At 44.1% G+C, this 21,570-nt stretch overlaps 2 protein-coding genes across 5 annotated transcripts in view; one reads left to right on the plus strand and one right to left on the minus strand.

Moving 5' to 3' along the window:
- LOC118502441 lies at positions 1-20,883 on the minus strand. The gene is made up of 5 exons (XM_036034669.1): positions 20,831-20,883; positions 5,466-5,716; positions 5,201-5,386; positions 1,766-2,085; positions 1-1,657 (listed from the first exon to the last, which is right to left on the minus strand). Exons 1-4 carry the CDS (start codon positions 20,881-20,883, stop codon positions 1,970-1,972), a joined length of 606 nt encoding a protein of 201 aa, XP_035890562.1. The 3' UTR covers positions 1-1,657; positions 1,766-1,969.
- Positions 20,838-21,570, plus strand: part of LOC118503588 — a 10,206-nt gene continuing 9,473 nt past the window's right edge. For 2 of the 4 annotated variants that reach the window (XM_036037028.1, XM_036037030.1), the window contains exon 1: positions 20,838-21,523. The gene's annotated coding sequence lies outside the window, so the exon portion shown is untranslated. The remainder of the gene's footprint in view (positions 21,524-21,570) is intronic. The other 2 variants (XM_036037031.1, XM_036037027.1) reach the window with 2 other exon arrangements.

A 21,570-nucleotide genomic window follows, 5' to 3' on the forward strand; every position in this document is an offset into this window, starting at 1 on the left:
TCAACTTTACACAAATCACATACCTTTATTTGTCTTTGCTTTGGCTACACTGTAGCGGCCGCAACAAGCACTGGGTGGGTGATGATGAGGGAGCTATGGGGATGAATTATCGTTCGGAATGGTGAGGGAGCGGAATGGTGGGAAAAGATGCCGGGCGAGCTGTATATAAAAGTACGATGCATCGAAAACGGGTCTGGTCAAAGACACGGCAACCCGAAAAAAAAAACAACCGGGACCTCGATATGTTTCAATTTACCAGCTGGCGGCAGACCTAGCAACACGTCACACCGTTGCGCTAGGTTCACTGGGATTTGGTTTTGGATGATTTTCGCTGGATGGAGTTTCACTTTTACATCTAAATTATAGCTCAGAAGCATCCTCTCCACACTTGAGGGTTGCACATCCTTTTCCGGTTGGTTCCGATTACTCGTATATACAGCACTACACATACTACGACACTACATTTAACTACTACTACACTGAAGCACACAAACATGGATGATGTTCCGCTTGCTGTGGTTGGAAAACTTGATTCTCCGCCCCTGTACTGACGTTCGCAACGTCTACTAAAGCTAACAACGCCTTTGATGCGTTAGTGCAGTTTTGACACAGGTGCTGATCAAAGCAGCTGTCCGAGTATTCCATTGCCTACTTGGGTACGTGTATATATTCGCAATTAACTTACTAGATTGTTCGTTTTGTCTGGGTACCGGGTAATGATGGGGCACGTGCTTCCACTTTGGGATAATGATTTCGATCATACGATCAACCGGTAAAAGCTCTCTTTTTCTATGCTCGTTACGAAAAACGATAGTACATTTGATATGGGAAAGTCTGTTTGTTTGCTTGTTGTATCCTAGGAAATTTCGTTTCATTGCACAAATCTAGCCTTGTACGAGCTTGGTGTGGTATAAAATTGTGTACGGACGTTGTAAGGATGATTGGTTCCTCTTAACAGCAGCCTGATATGCTTTTCTGAATGGCGGTTGACGCGCGAGTTTCTGTTGAGATAGGTTGAAAGGGAAATTTCTAGGAAATCTACCATTTTTTGTTTCGGTTTCTGGGATGCTGTTGCAACACACTCTTCCTGAAACGGTGCACATGAGAGAGTTGGAACGATAAAGTTGGATATGATTTTAAAGCATTCCTAGCACAAGAGGGTGACACTAGCTTATATTTTCACCCCCCCTCGCACAGCAGAACTTTGTAGAAAGATCGTCTAGTTTCTGTTATTTTTTGCCTCTCGTCTTAAACTACACTACAGCCAGCTAGGCTGTTTGTAATGGGGAAAAAGGCTATCTGAGGAAAAAGTGTGGTCTCACGTTCACAGCACTACCATACCGATATGGTTCATCCACTACGAGTACGCGCAGTACCTAGTACCTACTACTATACGGTTCGTTGGATTCGTTTAAAGCATTCAAGGATTGTTACACGTTACAGATGGTGACCCTGGAGCGTGTGTACGATTACACGTACACGGTTTTGTGAATACAGGGGGGTTTTTTTGGGAGGGTTAATTCTATGCTTTCTATAACATTCAGTTCTATTCATTTCGCTGGCGAAAGCAGGATTGCTTCCCCACCGTGGATTGAGTTGAGATCGCGTTGACTTCATCCCGACAGTAATAGTGAGGCATCAGCTTCCTCGTATAAACCTGAAAGGCAGAAAAAGGACACACAAAAAATGGGAGGACACAATTACGACGAGCATCAGATTTGATTGCGTTCACTCGAAAAGCTCATTTTGCCCGTATGAAACTCACCACCAATCGCGAGGTTTGAAAAGCTCCTCCAGTTCCAGCTCATGCGGAGGGTGTACATTTTTGCTTACGTTTGGTTTTAGAAAATAGCGAAAGGAAATCAGGAAATGCACATTTAATGTTTAGGGCAACACAGCCACACCAGGGTAAAGGGGTCAGCAGGACGCGGTCACATTGACCACAGACACACACACACATTCTATTACGCTACACCTCCACCGAGCAGAGCGTTTCCTCAAGGATCGTGTCCAGCTCCAGCGAAGGTATGCTGTGGCTTATACTTCTCTCAGAACACAAACTGACAGCTCGCGTGGCATTGTAATCTGTTTTGGAGAATGGATGGGAAGATATGTAAAAACATAGGAACACACACACACACACCCCCCGAGAACAACCCCCGTAACCAATAGAGACGGTTCGTGAAAAAGAGGAAGGAAAACACGGGTGATAGAAAGAGAGAAAGAGAGAGAGAGAGAGAGAGAGAGAGAGAGAGAGAGAGAGAAAGAGATGAAAAAGCGAAATTAGTTAGCAAAGTGAGCTGCGGTAACGTTGGTAACCAGAAGTAGTAGCAGTAGCAGACGTAGTAGCATTAAACGTTATCGTTCTCTTTTTTGGTTGTTGCGCCCGTATGCAGCAAACACTAAACGTGCATACGTGCAGGGGCAATTTTCATCGCATTAACATAAGCTTGCTGCTAGGTGATAAGCGTGTTCGAAGTGCATTCTTACGCGCGCTATGCTGAAAGATGCCATCTGGATAGCAAGCACCCTGGAGCGTGCTAGCATCAGTTTTTTTAAAAAGCGAAATTGAATTTAGATTACCGTTTGGCATTTACGATTACGCTTTATGTGTAATGTAATGTGGGCTGGAGGGAGTCTATGTACAGGTGTGTGGCTAGAGCTGTAATTAGAGTTTCTTTATTTTTGGGGTGCAGCATAGCACAACTCGCGAACGTACTACCAGATGGGCGCTTATTGTGTCGGTGTTAATCTTTAAAAATCTATGATAATTATAATAGCAGTTTGAAGCAGCCAACTGTACCGTCGATGCTGTACCGCCAAATGGGTTTGAAAGTATAATTGATTGACTTCATTCTAATGTGTACGGTGAAGCGAAGCGAAAGCGCAACAAAGTGGCATGTTTGAAGCAGTATTTTTACATTATTTACATGTTTGTAATAAAGCGTGTGTGGTGTATTGATTGAGGTGTACTCATTGTATTTAAGCTCGTCCGGTTGAAGCTGCCTATCAGAGCTTGTGGCAAAAAAACAGAGCTTGATCGTTTCGAATTTCACACTTACCAATGTAAATACCAGAATCAATTTATTGGTTGCAATACTACCAATTTATCTATTTAAAGAACCACCTAGAGTGGATGCTTTATTGGTTTGGCTTTGGTGGGATTGGGCGAGCGAATGAAATCTCCATCCGATGGTGGTTAACCACCGTTTTGCAAAATGCGTTAGCCAATTTCTGCGTGCCCGTACATCAGTTATCTTAATTAATCGATGCCAATCGATCTCGCTCGAGTCGTAAGCGCAAACAATTGAGTGAATTTATCATTAGATGATTATGTTTACATTCGAATCGTAACATCCAGAACGGGAAGCTACTGCTGGATGCTGACTGAGCGATTTAACAGGTTGGAAGTAATTAAGGGCGGTCCAAGTAAATTAAAGTTTGTACTTTCAACATTGATTAAATGTATCAAATAAAAGAGATTAGTTTCTCTTTCATCTTATTCCACAACACGGTACCATCAATCCTAATCAAACACCGACCTATCGCACCTAAACTCTCAAGTGTTAAAGCTTTCTGCTGCACCTTCCAAGTGTCAACTGAGCCACACCAATGGTTTACACTTTACCCTCCAAAAAAAAAGGACGAACTAATGAAAACCACGCGCGGAAAAACGGGGATCAATAAACGTTTGCCACGGCCGACGGCCGGTCGCGCGTTTATTGGATAACGTGCAGAAGGAAACCCCAAAAGAGAATTAAACCCCTTTTTTTGGGGGAGAGGGCTCAATGGCAAAAGGATTTGGACACCATTCCTTCGTCTCATCCCCGTCGCGGGAAGGTCAGCAAATCAACTCGCCACCGGTAGCTTGGTAATTATGGGATCGTGGAAAAAAAGGTTCCTAGCCTGAGGAACTGTTTCGGGGGATGGATAAAAGGAGCGAAAAACGCTCACGCAAACCATGCTCGTAATGATTTTTGTTTTTTTTCTTGCGCCAGGTTTCATAAATTGTTAAACGCACTCCTTCAACAGGTAGATAGGCATGGTGGGACGTAAATACTTGCCACGTCCGAGAATTTATTGTGAATTTCAACAGATGTCTGGATGGGTTTTAGCGCACAAGCGAAAAAAACCCAAATTAAAATTTAAACATACTTAATACAAACTCTCCGCATTGTCCTCCCCGGTCTTGGCAAGGCTCGTAATTTTTAATACAAATTTTCTCATTTAGTGCTGTGCTGACAGGCACAGAAAAGGTATCCCTTTCACAGCTTCAATTAATCCTTATTTTGCTTTACAGCGCGCGTGTCTCTCTCTCTTGTTCTCTCCGCTTTTTTGTGTGTGATTCCTTTCTAGAGATTCCTATTACGGCATAAATAACTCAACGTGAACTTAACGTGGCCGAAGCACCAACGCTCAAATTACTTCATGACCGAGGGAACCCCAGAACGTGCGAAAGGGATTAAAAAGGAGGGAGCCAAACCCTTTGAAATATTACAATGTACACTTACGTTTGCCTTTGTGTGCGTTAAAGTTAAAGGACGATACGATGGTCCTTTATTAAAAAGGAAAACACTGTAATAAACATTGTACCTAGACGTCGGTCGGCCGGGTTGGGGTAAATTGGACGCCTGTCGAGCCTTAGGGCACATTGATGCTGACTTTGTGGCTTAATAAGGCCTACAAAGCATCCCGAGGTGGTGACCGAGACTCAGATTACAAGCTACCCGTCAGCTCAAAAACCGAACCCGGTGAATGGTTGAATGCTTGGAGATAAGTCTACCCGCAGTCCAGGGAGAAATATCCCGGGCGTAAAAGTACTACATCACTATTCTACATTCCCTTGGGAAGTTATGAAGAAAGCAACATCTTAGTAGGCCTCGGTTGCTTAATCCAAGAAAAGCGTGATGTAAATGCACCAACAATGATCCAAGGTGACGTTGACGATCATGGTTGTCAAGAAGTAGTAGCTACACACCAACAATAAACAAACACTCAACTTTGAAGAGGAGAAATGGAAAAGAAATTCCAAAGACTTCTTCGATGATAATAGATGATGGTTATGTTGTGCATCTAGGATGTCTGTGTGTGTGTGTGTGTGTGATGCTTTGAATGGGCAAGGCGTGAGAAGTGATAGTGGTTATTTTTTGTTGCGTAGTTAGCCACAGGACTTTTTGCTTATATCTACGTGTCAACTCACTGAACCTATGTATGGCATTAATTCGCACCAGACTGACTGCATGATCCTGTAGGTCGATGTTCCGCCGTCGGTCCCGATCTCGGGCCAGTTTGGCCCGTCGCCGCAGGCAGCATATCACCAGCAGCGCCAGGATGGGAAAGCCAATGATGCAGGACACTATCGGTATGATCACCGTCTCGGGGGCCACTGTATGCCGGCGGAGTTGAGTACGGGGATGGTGGTAAGATTAGGAAGGCAAACTGGGCAAAATCCGTTTCGGACTTACCAGTCGGGTAGATGACTATGGTGGCTCTCTTGGTGTTTTCATTTGTGGCAAATCCTTTCGAAATGGTGATGGAATGGAAATAACTAGCTTTGCACGTGCGGTTGGTACGCTGCTGCCGGTAGCACTGGTTATTGTCGCAAATGTTGTTGCTGCTGATGCTGCTGCTGGTGGTCGCTGTCGATGAAGCATTTAACAACGCACATGCTCCCCGTAGTGGACACTTGACGACAAGAAACGAAAAAAAGGGGAGGCTTCACACGCACACAAAACAAACAAAAGCCACGTTGATCCACGGAAGCTGGAAGTATAAGCAGTTTGGGCAAGTTTTGATGATTGGATTGGATTGGTCACACGTGGCGCTCAAATCCTTTTGAAAATGGGATCGGAACTTTCGGTTCGTGTTAAGCTCAATCTACCGATAGCAAGACAGTACGATGGCTGTACGTGATGGGTTGTAGAAATTTCCGATTTCGGAGAAAATCGAACACCAATCCATCCATCCAATGGGTGGTTTTGGGTGGTGCTTTGTTTGCAGAATTTAATAACGCATATTCACTGCCATTTGCGTGCCTTGGTGTAGTTTTATCAAATTCCTTAATTTATATTGACGTTGCCTTTAGCTCCGGTTTCTCGTGCCCGCACAAAACACACTGCACACACTGATCGATCGATGGGAGAAAACACACGCCACGCAACTACAATGCTCACCACGTTTATCGGCACTTCTTTTGTGGTGTCGAAAAATTAGAAATCGATTCCGTGCATGCCGGTCCGCCGCGCGTTCTAGGTGAAAGCACACGAAAGCACCCTGCTGTTTGCGCTGGTAATATACGTAGGTACGCACTTCGGCTTGGTATCGGGCTTTGCGAGCTGTTGTGCGAAAAATTTCACCAGAATCAATTAAAACAATCCTTGTGCGTTCGTTCGCAGGACGAGTTTGGCACCCGGCGCTACACCGTGCAAACACTTATCCTTGCACGTGTTAAACGCAAACACACACACACGCACTCCACTCAGCTGACAATGGGCTTGAGACTGTGTGTGGTGGGGCTGTTTGTTTGCTTGGATGCTCCTTTCACTGTCACTTCACTTTCATACGCGTTCGCAGCAGGCGTTCGGTTGCTATAGCACACAACATTAGCCCACCGGATGGTGTATTCTGCACCGAGAGCGAGAAGCACCAGAAGCCCTCGACACAGACAACAACAAAGTTGGCGGCAACAACGTTACCAGCACGGGTGCTCACTTAAATCCACCGGCACCGGATGGACGATGGTCGACGCGCTACTACTACGCTGCTACTACTTTCGAGAATGGAATGGTTTGCGAAAGCTTTGCCTGCGAACGGATACCCGATGATCTCCGGCACGGACACGAAAGCTTTCGGGGTTTGTGTTCGTTCGGTTCGGTTCGTCGTACGACCACGAGATGGCGCATGCGTACGCGTGCAGCTTGATCCGATTCCCCGCCGTGCATGGTAGAGGCCATTTTGTGGAGGGGACAAAGAATCGCGTGTACCAAGTTACGTGAGGATGCTCAGACACCAAGCATCTGGCATCCATGGCCCACCTCAGTCGTCTCATTTTCCGACCAAAAACTTCAGCGATGTAGGCAACGAATGTAGAGCAATAACCCTCGTGGGTTATTCGAAACTCTCCCTTGCCGGATTTCCGTGGATCCTGAGGGAAGTTTTTCCACCGAAATGGGAAGCGAGAGTTGAAAGTGAGTTTCGCAGCAGGGAAGTATTGTGTCCCTTGCCGGTGTCCTAATGTTGGAATCAAATCAAAGGGAACAGATCGGTGGATCTATTTACAGACGATGTCCTTCTTGGTGGGTAAGGAGGCGGAAAACAGGGTCAAGGAGAAAGGAAATGCTTCCCAACACACCGTTCGGTACGGCGAAAGCTATCCATGAGAATGATAACAGATGGTCGGCAGCCTCGAAAGGAAGAGTATGGGCGCTGTTAAAGAGAAGTGGAAAAATTGTCCGCCAGTCATTAAAAAGGAGTAAAACCATCTCCATTTACTACCCGGGCCGGATCCTCGTTCACAATCGGCATGCTTTCGCGCAGGATGCTGAAAACAGCTGTTTCATTGGTTTTGATGCTACAGACAGTGAACGACGAATAAAAACCGGAGCTTTTATTATCCCGCTAGCTACTCCATGCGGGGTTTTTAGAGTTTCGGAACTTTATTCAGATTGGTCGTGATTTCCAAAACCAATGGATGTGGATTCTTAGATGCTAAAATACTGAATCAACAAATAAAAAAGCAGGTTCCTTCAAGCATTCGATCTTCCCAGTGGTATACCCGTGACTCGGTCGTCAGCTCATAAAAGCGTCGAGCCGCGTGTTTGCCATAAAAATAGCCTAACCAAAGAACCATAAAAGCTTCCCCTCCCTTCCCGTGGTTCAAGCGCTTGGAGAAAGATCAGCATCACCTTCGCTGGATGCTGGATGGACGAGCCCACCTAAAATGTAAATGAGCGAGTTTGGAAGTCGGCGCGTATAAGAGCCCGATTATTAACCTTTTTTTTCGGTCTATCCTCCGACCACCCATAATTATGGGAAAAAGAGGTGAAAAGATTGCCATTATTTTAGGCCGGTGCTAATAAATCGATTGCTTCGTCTCGAGCGCCGGGTATCGGGTTGGTTGAAAGCGAATGCTAGACGTAAGAAGAAAGTTACGCGAAAAAGTGCTCAATTGCATTTAGTTCAATAGACGCGAGGGTGAATTAATAATTTCTTTTACGATTAGTAAGAAAAAAAAAGATTTGTTACTTCGTCTTCTTCTTTGGCCTAACGGCCCCTTAAGGTAATGCCAGCCATTTTTTGTTCACCAGACTGGTTGATACCACGCTATTGGATAGTCAGTCCTCACTACGGCGAAGCAGTCCGAAAGGGTTTTGAACTACGGTCCTGCCGTATGAAGACCGGCGCTGTTATCGCCTCTACCACCGGGATGCTCTTTACAGTATAAATACAATTAAAAATTAAAAAAACCTTCACCAAAACGTTGTTCAGTAACTCATATCGGAACAGTTAGTATCGTTAAAAAATTTTTAAATTTTAGAAGCTTATATCCCACATATATTGTTTTACTTACATTCATTAAAGACTCTATACGACATAGCTGAATAATTACTTCATGCTCCGAGAGAAAACGCTGCAACAGGAATTTGATATCAAGCCTCTCAAAATGTTTAATTATAAGACGATTAAAAAATTCTTGAAAACGGCCCCAAAACATCATAACATATCCTTACAATTAAATTCCATAAAAAACAATCCCGTTTTCCCGCATCGAAAGGTCAAAGCAGCAACCACCAGCACTACCTAAGCTTTCCGACAAACAATTTTCCAGGCCCCTGTTCAAAAATACATTCGCACAAATCGTCACACAAAAAGGGGAGCGTCCTGTTTTTTTTCTGGACGGAAAAACAACACGCCGTTGATGAATTGATGCTACGAACGCCTTAACATTAAACATTAATGTATGCTTCTTGCTGTTTCGCTTCCCATCCTGCCTCCCCCTTCTGTGCTCTTACACACTCCAATGATTACATTTTGTTAGTGGGGATGGTGGGGGGGGGGGGAGATCTGCCAATTTCGGCTCCATCTTCAACACGAAACTTATTCATAATCATGCGCTGGCTTGGGGTTGGTGAAGGCGAAACAAAAAACATATAAAACCCTGTACCTTGCAGCAGGAAACAACATTCCCAAACGCATTGTCTGAATTGCGCCAACAGCAGGTTTGTGGTGGAAAATGAAACTGAAGGTGGAAGTGGGGTAGACCCCATAGCAAAAAGAAGAAGAAGAAAAAACAAACAAACCAAAATGCTTTAAAAACAAAATCAAGCACGATAAATATGCAGGATCACTTTGAGAAGGGTCATGTCTCGTGCTTCTGCCGCTCGAGAGGTACGAAGCAATTTCGCTTTCTTCGGTGGCTTCGCCTTTAACTCGATTTCGGTTCCTTGCTGCCCGTACGCCGCCTCACTTGCTTGAACTTTGGTGCAGGGCAGGCGATGGAAAAAAGTCCCCAAAAAACAAACAAACAAGCATACGCACACACACGCACACGCATTAAACAGTGTGTAAGAATTAGATTTAAATTGTAACAAAAAAGAAAACAGGAAAAAAGTCTACACACACACACACACCCACAAGAACAGAAAAGTTCAACAAAAGCTAACACACACGGAGAGCAAGGAAAAAGCGAAAGCTCACTGAAGAAAAGCGAACTGGTCCTTTTGAATTGTTTCGTTGCTCATTTCGTCCTTCTTTCGGTCGATTTAGATGGAGACAATCAGAATTGCTTGGATTTTGCACCAATATCCTACATAGCCTTTTAAAGCACCACTAACGAGCCGTCTTCCAGTCGAAAAAAAGAAAGCCCCCTTAGAAGAGAAAGTAAGCGAAGAATATTCTACCACCGAACAATATTCCGCGGGGAAAAAGCGGCCCACATCTCTGGCACCACGTGTTGGCGCTGGATTGGCGTTAGATTGTGGCTGGATCGAATTGCTGCAAACACTTTCCCTGCAGCCTATACCCCGAACGTGTCCGGATCTGACGTGAGTGAGTGAGTGAGCCGGATCCTGAGGGATCCACGCGTTATCGATTATGGGGTTGATGGGTTTAAATTAAAGAGCCTTTGATTGGCATAAAATTGCTTTTCCAAGCGTCAATCCCGCTTCTACAGTATCGATCGATCGGTTACAGTGGCAAAAAAACCGGGGTGTAACCCTAATACAAATACCAACAACACACACACACAAAGACACTTACATTGTTAGTTGTCCCGGGTGTGTTTAAATTAGTTTTGATTGGAGAATGATAGGCAAATGGAATAAATTTGCAGAGGGAGTGTTGAAAGTTCGGAACTTTTTAATACTTTCTCCACGTAAATCCGATTGCAGCGTTGGTCAGGTTTTGGATTGCCGGTAACGTTTTAAATCAATAATGCATCGATTATCATTTTTGCATGGCCTGGAAGGCTTGGACTAAACACTTCTAGCTGGGCGTTGGACTGGATGCTGCTGCAGGTTATAAATATTCATTTGACACAGATGAATCAGACGATCAGGGGGGCACTGATGCTGGAGCCTTAGAGTGTAGGAAATTTATGTTTGCTTGGTCCTTGGAAAGTGCACAGCAATCGTTAACAATTGCCATCTCGGCGAAGATGACGGAGCGGCTGGCTGCAGCAACTGCCATGCCAGCTTCCACGTGGATGAGTTTGAAATCAAATTTGAAATTAAAACAACGTGAAAACGTTTCCACCACGCGTCTCCTGAGCGAGACTCTCCACGAGCTGGGTTACAGGATGCAGATAAGAGGTGCCAGCCAGTCCAGCCCGTCCAGACCCGATCCGGGTGAGTTTGATAAGCGACTGTCAAATCTCTTTTGCATCATAATTGCAGTCCCATTCGCTCCTCAAATTTGAAAACGCCCACAAACGTCAAAGCCAAACGTGGTACATTGTTGCCATGGTGAGCGACAGAGACCGCATCTAGCAACCCATCATTTGACAGCTGACTCTCAGCAGCAGCACAGTGCACAAACAATTTGCTGCATTTGCTGTCCGAACAATGGAGGACTTCAACCTGATCTCCATTGCATAACTTTCCGCATTGTTGTTTGGGCACCCTTCCAGACACAATCCTCCCCAGCTCACAATCTTCCTTCCAAGTGTTCCAAGGATCGTGTGGAGATGTTGAAGCGGTCGAAGATGTACAAAAGCATTCCGAAACCGGTACTCGAACTCGAAAGTGTGCCACAGGACAGGACGTCAAGCCGGGACAGTGGGGGGAGGGTTATGTCCCATTTTGTAAGTCTTTAAAACTACAAAGCTAGCTAGAAAGAAACGGAAGAGGAAGGGGAATGTAACAAGGGGAAGCGCCACACCCGGGTTGGGATTTACAACTATCGGAGCGAAAAGCGAACAGCAGTAGTGCCCAGACGCCAGACGCCATTGTTCGCCGGGTGCTCCGGTTTGGGATTAGAACAGGTGTTTGTACGATCGTTCGGGCGGGATGAAGTTGACGTGATGTTGTGTTGTTATGTGACCTATATATATAGTGTTTCTTTTGGTAGCAGCTTACACAGATCCACTGCCAAAAGTATGAAAGCTTTAGCAGAAACAAACCCCATTTGAAGCCCAGCACCATAGCCTGGCTTTTATCTTCACACTGGAGCAACGCCAAACAATGAGCGTAACCCCGAACTACTTTAGCGCGAAGGTGGCGATGTGTTTTTTAAGGTTAGAACCCATGAGACGGTATGGTAGCGTTTTTGTTTTTCTTGGCAGGAATTTTCACGCAACGATGCTATCTTTCATTTATCGCCTGGCTTAAACACAACGGAAAAAGGGGGACACTTTCCATCACCCGAAACTCCCCAGAAACAAACACCGGCAAGAGTTTGCATATTTTATCGACGGCTCCGAAATGGATACGCGGGTCCGAAAAACCTTCTGATGGGGGCACGGGATGATTGGAAAAGTTATGCAGAATTCCTAATTAATTGTTGCACACCCTGGACCCAGTTCTCCGCCTCCCGGGACTGCCGAGTTGAGTCTGACACACTGGGTGGCCCCCCCAAACGCATGCTCGCTCCCGGTAGTGGTGACAACATCAAAAAGCTGAGCTGAGATGGTGAAGAGGAGCAGCGAACGCACGGATTTTCGGTTCCACGGTTCCGTTTTGATCACGAAAATGATGACAAATGTTGAAAGGTAAATAAAGACGGTCGCACATAACACATTTTCGGGCGGCGACTGATGGATCCGGTGGGGCGCGCGCGCTCGTTCCAGCCACGCGGTTTGATGTGCGCCAGAAATTGGAAACCATCAAAAGCCGGGTTTACTACGGGTTTTTGGAGGTGAGCATATTTTTTTTCCTTAACCCCCCCCCCCTCCCCCCCGCATGCTTTCTTTCCTCGACTTCCGCCTTTTTTCCTTTCATGTCCCGCATGGGAGTAATATTGAAATCTCGTCAGTTGATTGCAATAATATTTGATGATGTGTTGTTGACGCCAGTGCTGCCTGCTGCTGCCGGCATGACTCCGATGAAAAGCGTCCGCGAACGGTTGTTATGAGTTCTGGGTATGCCCCTCTCGTGCATTAGTCCCCGCGGGTATCATTCCCGCTACCTAACGAGTCCCATGTTGGCCGTGCGAAGGGAATAATAATATGCTGGTGAGAAGTTTGACGTGAGGGATTGTAGACTCCAAAAAAAAAAGGCAGACGAACAAGATCACAATTCATGGAGTGCGAACGAACGAACGATCGAACGGCTGACCTTGGGAGAGGAAAATGTTTGAAACGGTCTGTTAGGAGGGCAACAAAAAAACCTTACAGCTGATAGGGAGATTGGGCCAGTGCGAATGTGCTACTGTTGGATGAATATTTTCTGCTCCACTTTAAATGGCGATTTTATTTAAATTGCCCTACACTACTGGAATTAAGTGTAAAGACGTGCACTATTTTTGGATTTTTTGACAAGTTCATCGGTCTTTTCAGAAAATTTGATCGATCAAGTCGACATTACCATCAACGAGTCGATCAACGACATGAAAATCTTGGCAACCATTCTTTATCTCGAATACAATTTCTTTGAATCAATTTATTACAAGGAAAACGCTTAGTTGATATCCCTTATGCATTTAATTATACTCTACATACATGCGACAAGTGAAAGCTTTTATGTGTTGTTAATCCGATCCACGAAACAAAATGAGATTGACATCACTGGTCAAAGGGTTGCGTCTAGGATTGCGAAAATCGTCTACGATGACCATTTAATAGGATTATCTGTTTGTAGCCTTGTATGCCTTCGGATCAGTCCGGTGGCCGATGCGATAATGGCGCTGGTCTTCACACAATAGAACCGGGCTGCAAATTCCACCCAGACGGGAAGACGTCCCCGTACGCAGGGCTGACTACTTTGCTACGGGTAAAATCAAGTCACAGAAAGCCAGAAATGGCAGACCGAGACCTCTCGAGGTTGTAGTGCCAAAGGAAAAAGAAGAAGAAGAAGAAGAAGAAGACAGTAAAACCAACAAGAAGCCTTGATTTGATCCAAAACTCCATTCAATATTTCATTACAAATAAGCTGTATGCTATACATTTTTTATTGATGGCCTTAGCAATTTTTCCACGACGATCATTTGTTGATCTCCTGATCCATTTTTCAAATAAAAAACTTCAAAGCTATACCGTACAACGTTTTATTAAACACCCGTTTTAAATCCCATTCAATTATCTGCTGTAGATATTTCTAATGGAGCTGGCCAAAAATGTTCAAAGCATGCTAGCAATTATGATCACAAAGAAACTGCATTTCATAAACAAAGTTGATCAAAATACTCTTTAGGTTACTATAAGCTATGCCACAAAATGTCCTTGTCCATATTCCATCGAAATAGTTTATTAAAATTTGTATTTCAATACCTTTGCCACTCTGAAATGCTAACGAAAAAATTAAACTGTGGCAGCTCACCATAAGCTTTAAAGTTATTGCCACCAGTGTAGTGTTCGTTTCGGCGCATTTGTTTTAGCACCCCAACCTCAGTATAACGCTACACATGGCTAAACTTAAACGGCTGAACGTTTTATGGCTCTTTGTGAAGTGGATGTACGTTTGCCTTTTTGGATGAGATGCATATTTCACCTGAGTGGAGAATTTATTGTTTGATACTCGTTATGATGGGGTTTGATTTTATTTGCTGTAACATTCTGAACGTTTCCCCTCCATTATGGTTCCTTTATCAGTTCGTGGTAAAGAACAAAATTGAGTTTCGGCTGTACAATTCAACGGTTCAGTTTCGTAGGAATTTGCTTCAAAAACGAAAGCGAGAAGCAAAATTTTAAAATTATTTGACTCTGTTGTACAAACTTTTTGATGCCAACAGCGCACCGACAACAGCTTTCCATTCGGAATGTGAAGTTAAGTAAGTGAAAAAGTTTAAACATTGAGCATTGGGTAGAAGGGGAAAAAATCGTGCACAAAGAGTTATTGCCTGGAAAGTTCTTTGCAGATTGATTACCTTCATCGCAACGAGGTTCGCGTCGCGCACTGTTCACTGCAAGGCTCCTTTGGCACACTTCACATAGAGGAGAATAGAAACATAATACATTGTACACAGGCGGAGTAGCATAACATTTTCCCCGTAGGAAAACTTTAGCAATTGCTCCTTGCCCTGCTTCCCAGCCTCGAATCGCCTTCGGGCATAAAGACTGGAAGCGCAGGCATGAATCGGCAGAGAGTAAAACATAAACTGTATTTATTCTGTGTTTTTTTTTTTTTAGAAAAAGGACTGACAAACTCCATCGGAATGCTTTACAGTTTCCTTTCATGCTGCTTTCCTTCGGCAAACTATGGTGATTGGCGTAAAGTGAATGGTACGATCGGGTAAGTAGCTTCATATGCTTATACCAACCATACCAGCCAGAAAGCTAATGTTAAGCAACGGTGGCTCACTCTTGCCAAACCGTCGTGCCTGGGAAGCTGTTACCATTTCGGTGGCGATGCATTTACGGTCATCAGAAGGGGGTTGCACAACAGTAAAGGGTTGAAAACTTAAAAAAAAACATACTGCCTTATCCTAATAGCTTTCCCCGAGGTTAGGCAAAAGTTTTGCCTAAATTGAATTCCTCTACCTGGCTTGGTGGATTATAGTAATCACATTTTCTCTCCATTTGTTGCCACCCTTGCCTTCCACTGAATCTTTTATTTAAGCGTGAAGCATTTCACTAGCTGGTATGGGGAAAAAGTTTTAACAGGAGGAAAAATTCAATTTCTTTTTCTTCGATAATTTTTACACACGTCATTCATTCGGCTGCTGCTGCTGCTGCTGCTGCTGACGGAATCAGACATGTAGTAAATGTGCCGAAATAAAAACCTAAACACTGGTGAAGGATGATAAATTTGCTGTCGTGCGAAAAAAAAAACGGCGAAGAATGACCGTGGCGAGAGGCACAGATGCAGCAATACCCTGCTGACACTAAAACCTCGCGTAAAGTGTCATCGGAAAATACAGTACAGTGCATGGTACAGGCGAATGGAATGGTAAGGTTTGGATGGATGGACCAGCATGATAAGTGAAACACAACAAGCAAAACTTGTGCAAATGCTTACAGGACGTGGCACGCAACACATTTAGTACAGTGCAGGACGAATGTTAGGTGGTAGCTTAGAAACTGAACAGATTTTTGTTGGTGCTTATCAGACGTTTGATATGACGCTTCAAACGCCGGTCATTTACATTTGATTTTATTCAACGCGATTCGACGCAACGACATTCAAAAACATGGTTTTGACTCCAACAAAAACTTTCCTTCCGATCAATGTATCTATAATTTTTTTTTAATATTTAAATATATAAATATAAATATTTGCTACGAATTTGGCTGATTGACAACCGATTGAAATTGGGACGTGATTTCTAAGATTATTATTCTATAAATTTCTATACTAACAAAATCATAATGGAATTTAAATATCTTCTGGCAGCATGTTTATTGCTGGCTTTCTGTGACTTGATTTTACTCGTAGTATGGTAGTCAGTCCTGCGTTGTTTGTCAGTCCATATCCATTTAATGTTTATACCGATGTATGAAGTACGACAGTCGCGATATGTAACTTTCATGTGATATGTGGTGACTTTCAAAAAATACCTGTGATTGTCGGATCCGTGCATTTGGCCACCGCAAGGGTTGTTGGTGGCATCTGCAGACCACTGGGTACGCAATAGGTGTGGAGGCTGGCGACACAAACAACAATAATCACTAACACCATTCTTAGAAAACGACAACTCGATCACCGATAGGCATGCACAGTCGGAACCACATCAAAGGATGAAAGAAGGATATATCTTCTAACCGATAGTTATATTATGAAGTGTAAACTCTACATATAAGTCTATTTATGAAGTTATACGGCCAGGCATTATAATTTATTTTTGGATAGGATAGTTATCCTTGGATAGGATTGTATTGTCGATCTGAATGGGATTTGATCCTCTGTGTGGCCTCGAATGGGAAAAAATCGTACTTTAATCCCTCAACACTTCAAACAACAACTCTTCTTAAATTTGCTTAACACCTTATTATTTAAAAAAAATCGTCAAAGGACATGTAACCAAAAACCGGTACAGCACTGTGCCGCTCCAGCACCACGCACTGTCACACGATGACACAGTTTCCTTTCACCCGCTTTACGTCATCAGCGCGAGGATAATCCCCAGTGCTTCATGTCCCCCCATGGTCACGGTTCCTTGTCTCCACCAACTTCCAACGTCACGTCGAGTGTCCTTTTAACGGTCGATTGACAACATATTTCGTCCACTTTCCGTTGGTTGCCACAGCTTAGCTCGGCTGCCTTTAATATTTTCTCACAAGAAAAAGAAAAGGAAAAATGTCACTTACGTACGTCCCGATCCACACATTCTCCTTCCGTCCTCGTGTAGTTCCTTTCAAGATGGTGGTGGGTGGTACAGGGACAGGCGCATGCATGACGTTCGTGCTTTAGTTCGCCAAACCAGTTCCTCGACATTGAAATGTCTGGTTTTTGCTATTTACTTTCCACAAGAGTGTACCACGGAGAGAGTATGTGTGTGTGTGCGTGTGTGTTTCTACCCTTAGCTAGTGGGATTGGAAGGGTTGCAACTGGGAAGCACGTGAAGGAGCGAAGGGTAGGAACGGAACTGAGTGCTCACTTTAACTGAACGTTAGTGTGTAAACAGTGTAAGTGAGCAACGGAAGGGAAAATCCCGACGACGGTCCAACAAGTGTGAGTCCGCGCTAGTGGGGCACGATCATTGTGTGCGCTCGATTAGTCGCATGGTTCGTTTATCCCGATTAGCTGGCTACTTAGAACTGTACGGTGCAGATGTGGCCCGAAAAGCAAACCTGCCCCCGTTTGTCCCCGTGTAGTGTCGTGCATGTGAAGAGCACTCGAACAACAATTTCGAGGAATTGGCTCGTTTATATTGAACCACGAAAACATGTCGGCTGTATCGGTCGGTTGGCTAATCGACAACAGAAGAGATCGAGAGCTTGAGATTGTGTTGGTTGTTTTAAAACATTTTAAAATTGGTGTTTGCATTTGCTGTTGCAAACCACTTTGCTGTAGCAGTTAGAGCATGCATTAGCAAAATCCAATCAGGTTGATGAAGTAAATCTGCTTGGAAGATTATTTGGAAGGTAAATTATTGCTCAAATGTTGATGTACAATATGAATTTCTAAATTGTAAAGCTGAAAAAGTAGCTTTTGGTTTAGAAGTTTACCTCATAAAGTATACAGTGCCTCTAATGCAAATTTGTACACAATGAAAATGACCAATCTTTAAATTTAATGAGGGTCAAATGAAGAACTGTTTCGAGTATTTTCAAATAAATCTAATAGCATAGTTTATTGAAGGATTTACTATCAAATCATTAAAAAAAATCTCAAATCCATGATATTGGATACTGTTAGGTAATATTATAAAAGTGAATCTATCAGTTTTAGAGTGTTTGAACGTGATAATTCTTTACTTTAAAAACAGCTATGTGGTTGTGCTGAAAAAGAATACAAAAATCCTTTTGTATCTCATAAAAGACGATTTAATGGCATATTTTTATATAACTTTTTTTAAGTATAATTTGGCAATATCACTTTGATGATCATTTCTACTTCTATACTATCAATTGCGGAAAACTATCAGACAATTTGAAGCTATTCCGAAACAATTGCAATAAAAAGATCATAATCCAGATGTCGTGAATACCAGATATAGTTCAATTGAACTACATTGGAAACATATGTTCTGGAAACATCTTCTCAATATATAGATTTCTTATTTTAGCCATGTTTGAAAAACACTAGTAGCTCCAATACATGAAACAAACCAAAAAAAAAGCCTATCTCTGATACTTGTTAAAATAGCCCTAACAATTGGAAAAATTTTATCAATAATTTTCCGAGGAGTTCATGTAAAAAAACTATCCGGAGGTCAGTTTGACTTTTTTGTCCATTTAGGCCAATTGTAAAACAAATTCGGATTAGTTTTTTTTTATGGACAATCAGTATAAAAAATAGGAAATAGATTTTTAAATTGAGCATCATTATTTTTCACTTGTAGACGATCCAATCGCTCACAATCGTCGATAAATTGTCCAACTTCAAGGTTTCGTCCAGATTTGCATTCGTCGCACTGTCGGTCCCATTGAAGCATTTACAACGAAGAACCACTTTACTCATTACCATGGAAACCAAAGGTGGTGAATTTGGTCTGTGGCATTTTTTTCTTCTTCGCTTCTTGTGCAAGAAGCGTCCTTGCTGTGTCATCCGCACCTACTTTGTGCCGTGCGCACACACTCGGGTTAAAAGCGGATACATTTAAATGTTGCTAAAATTGCCTGCAGGAAACGTGAATGTGAGCTGTGGCAACTCGGGTTATGTTCTTTTCCTTTTTTTTGCTAAAAAGTTGTTAACACGTGTGGTAACGTGCATAATCTTGCAAACACTTCGGTCGGTGTGTGTGTCTGTCGTTCGGTGGTGCCCTTGGTACTTGGTCTTCCAGTGCACACTTTATTTTGCAACACATCCTGTCCATCTGCTAGCCATTAGTCAACGTCCTCCCATGTCGTCGAGCAGTTTGCACCCGGTTGTTTCGTTGCTGCTTCCAGCCCCGGTTCCTTTTCAGAATACCGGAACTCCCATAGCAACGCGGTATGCCGTTCAATGGTTGCCCTGCTACTCTTCACACTTTTCCATTTACCATCTTTATACAGTCAGCGAAAGTCAGCTTTTCTGTTGTTGGTGTTGTAGCCTTTCGGCCTTCGCTCTCTCCCTCTCCTACACCCGTGCTTACGATTCTATTCCGGGATAGAAAACACGGAAAGATACTGCACGCAAAAACCGGGCGAAAAACACCACAATCTCAGGAAAAACAACCTCCAATCCCCCTGTCACACACACACACGCAAAGTCTACGGACAGTGGGATAAAAATAAAGTAGGAATGAATGAAACATAATACCACGGCGAAAATAATCACCACGAACACCCGCAAGCCAAATGCCAAAGTAGCTGCGGCAGCCCCGGTTGCTAAATCGGATCCCGCACCAAGTGGGTTCGTGGTACCGAGATTTATGGGCAGAGAGGCTTGTGGCGCCCAAGCAAGAAGAAAAAAAAAAGCCGGAGCCATAGGACGACGTGCTTTGTAGTGCAGTGCAAGGAATCATATTTACACCTAGCACTGTGTTTGGCATCTTTTCCTTTGTTTCCCAACGTGTTAGCTTCTTGCGGCGCCCAGTCCACCGGGAACCGGGTCGGAATGCTCTGGTACTGTGCGGTGAAGCCAATTTCTTCCCCACCAAAGTCCGAACGGTACACCGTATGTATGTAATAATGAAACTGTTGGCAACGGCACGAAACCTGTCACGAGATGGAAAATATGAAACGGATCGGCATCCGTTGGGATTTTCTGCCTCTCCGCCGGAATCCAAACCCCCCCCCCTCTCACCCCTGTGCATTCTGCCTTCGCTACAAGGGGTTGTGAGAGATAGAAGTCCGGAAGATGGATCACTCGGTTTGATTCGCCGGTCCGGGTACGGTGAGTTTCCGTTTTTCACATCCATCAATTATGAAGTTTGTTTTTTAGTTTTGTGTTAGTTTTCCTATTTAGTTAGTTTTTTTAATATGTGTTAGTTATGTTTTAAGTTTATCCTATTTTTAATTAATTAACTGTAGCAAAATAAGACTAAAAGATTCATTGAAACGAGATAAATTAATCAAGCACTTACCCGCTCGGTACAATTCGTCCAGCACTGTAGCCAACCGACCAATAACGAGGGAGTGGTTTTGCGTTAAGCCAAGATCGGAATACAGCGAATGTAAACCCATCGGGCAAGAACAGGAAGCAATGACAACGAACGGATGCCACGGAACGATGGTATGGAGCAAGCCGGCAGGAAGCCTAGTATGCAGGCTTCGCTACAAAACATTCGTAATGTAACAAATCCTCTCGCTCTTGCTCTCTCTCTCTCTCCCATCTTTCGCTCTATCTCCTTCTACACTGCTCTCTCTCTCTCTCCTTCTGTCGTTCGCATTTTCACTTCTGTTTCCGTTTGTTTGAAGGTCTTCCGTCTCACTTTGTCGACCAGCAATTTTCATCCCGTTTGGATCCCGTTCACCCTTCAACGTAATGCCGAAATCTACGGTCAGCAAAAGTCAGACCGAAGTAGCATTTACTAACTGGCTGTCGCGCACCAGTTGTCGTCGTCGTCCTCGTAAAGGGAGCGCGAGGCAATGGTGCAAGTGGGTAGGGTTGTGTATCAGTTTCCCAACACAGCCGTATCGCTCCGTCTCGCTTACGCGCCCGTTACACGAACCGTCGGAAAGATTTTCGCGTTTTCCACGCGCCCCATGTGTTTCACCCGATCGATTTTCGTTCCCTTTCACCCACCCGAACAATCGTTTTGCCGGACGGTTTGAAGACGAGTGTGTGTGTGTGTGCCCCTCTCAAATGGCACCCTCCGTTCATCCCGATCCATCCGAATCCAGTTTCGCCGAAGTCCGAGGCGCGTTCGTTGTTTGCGTTTTCTTCTCAAAGGCGGCCGCCCAAGCAGCTGTATACCTAGGCATCCTCGCGCGCGTTTAGGGGCAAAAGGACTGCTCCTGGACTGCGCTGCTGTGCTTCTGTTTGGTTGCAGTTAGTCGCGTGGTCGCTAGTGGTTCGGTTCTCTTTCCTGTCCGCTCCCGCTTTTTGAGTTTCGAACACAGTTTCGAACACAACACTGTGGCAGTTATTTAAATCAAACAACAACTATCCACCCCCTTTCTATTTCGTTTTACACCAACACACACACACACCAACTCTGTAATTAAAGTGCAGAAAGTTGACACCCGGCCATGATATAACCCGTTCCGTTCCTGGAGTGCGCGTCCGGTGGGTCGTAATCGTAAGCGATCCCACATGTGTGATGTGTCCGTGCGGTGCATTGGTAGCTACATTTAACTATCTTGCCCCCGCTGTCGATGCTTCAGCGGAATATTAAAGCACTGCTGGTAAGTGTGTCCATATAGAACAGCACACACGCACACACACCCGCTCG

The sequence above is a fragment of the Anopheles stephensi genome, chromosome 2 (assembly GCF_013141755.1).
Source record: "Anopheles stephensi strain Indian chromosome 2, UCI_ANSTEP_V1.0, whole genome shotgun sequence".
Taxonomy (NCBI): domain Eukaryota; kingdom Metazoa; phylum Arthropoda; class Insecta; order Diptera; family Culicidae; genus Anopheles; species Anopheles stephensi.

Excerpts from the sequence above, each read along its gene's own strand:
- LOC118502441 (XM_036034669.1), bottom strand. The coding sequence starts at position 20,883 with ATGGGGCGCGTGGAAAACGCGAAAATCTTTCCGACGGTTCGTGTAACG. Across the intron at positions 5,717-20,830 it reads ACGGTTCGTGTAACGGGCGC|CCTCCCCTTTTTTTCGTTTC; the intron begins GTAAGCGAGACG and ends GTGCGTGTGAAG. Across the intron at positions 2,086-5,200 it reads TAATGCCATACATAGGTTCA|ATTACAATGCCACGCGAGCT; the intron begins GTGAGTTGACAC and ends TCTCCAAAACAG.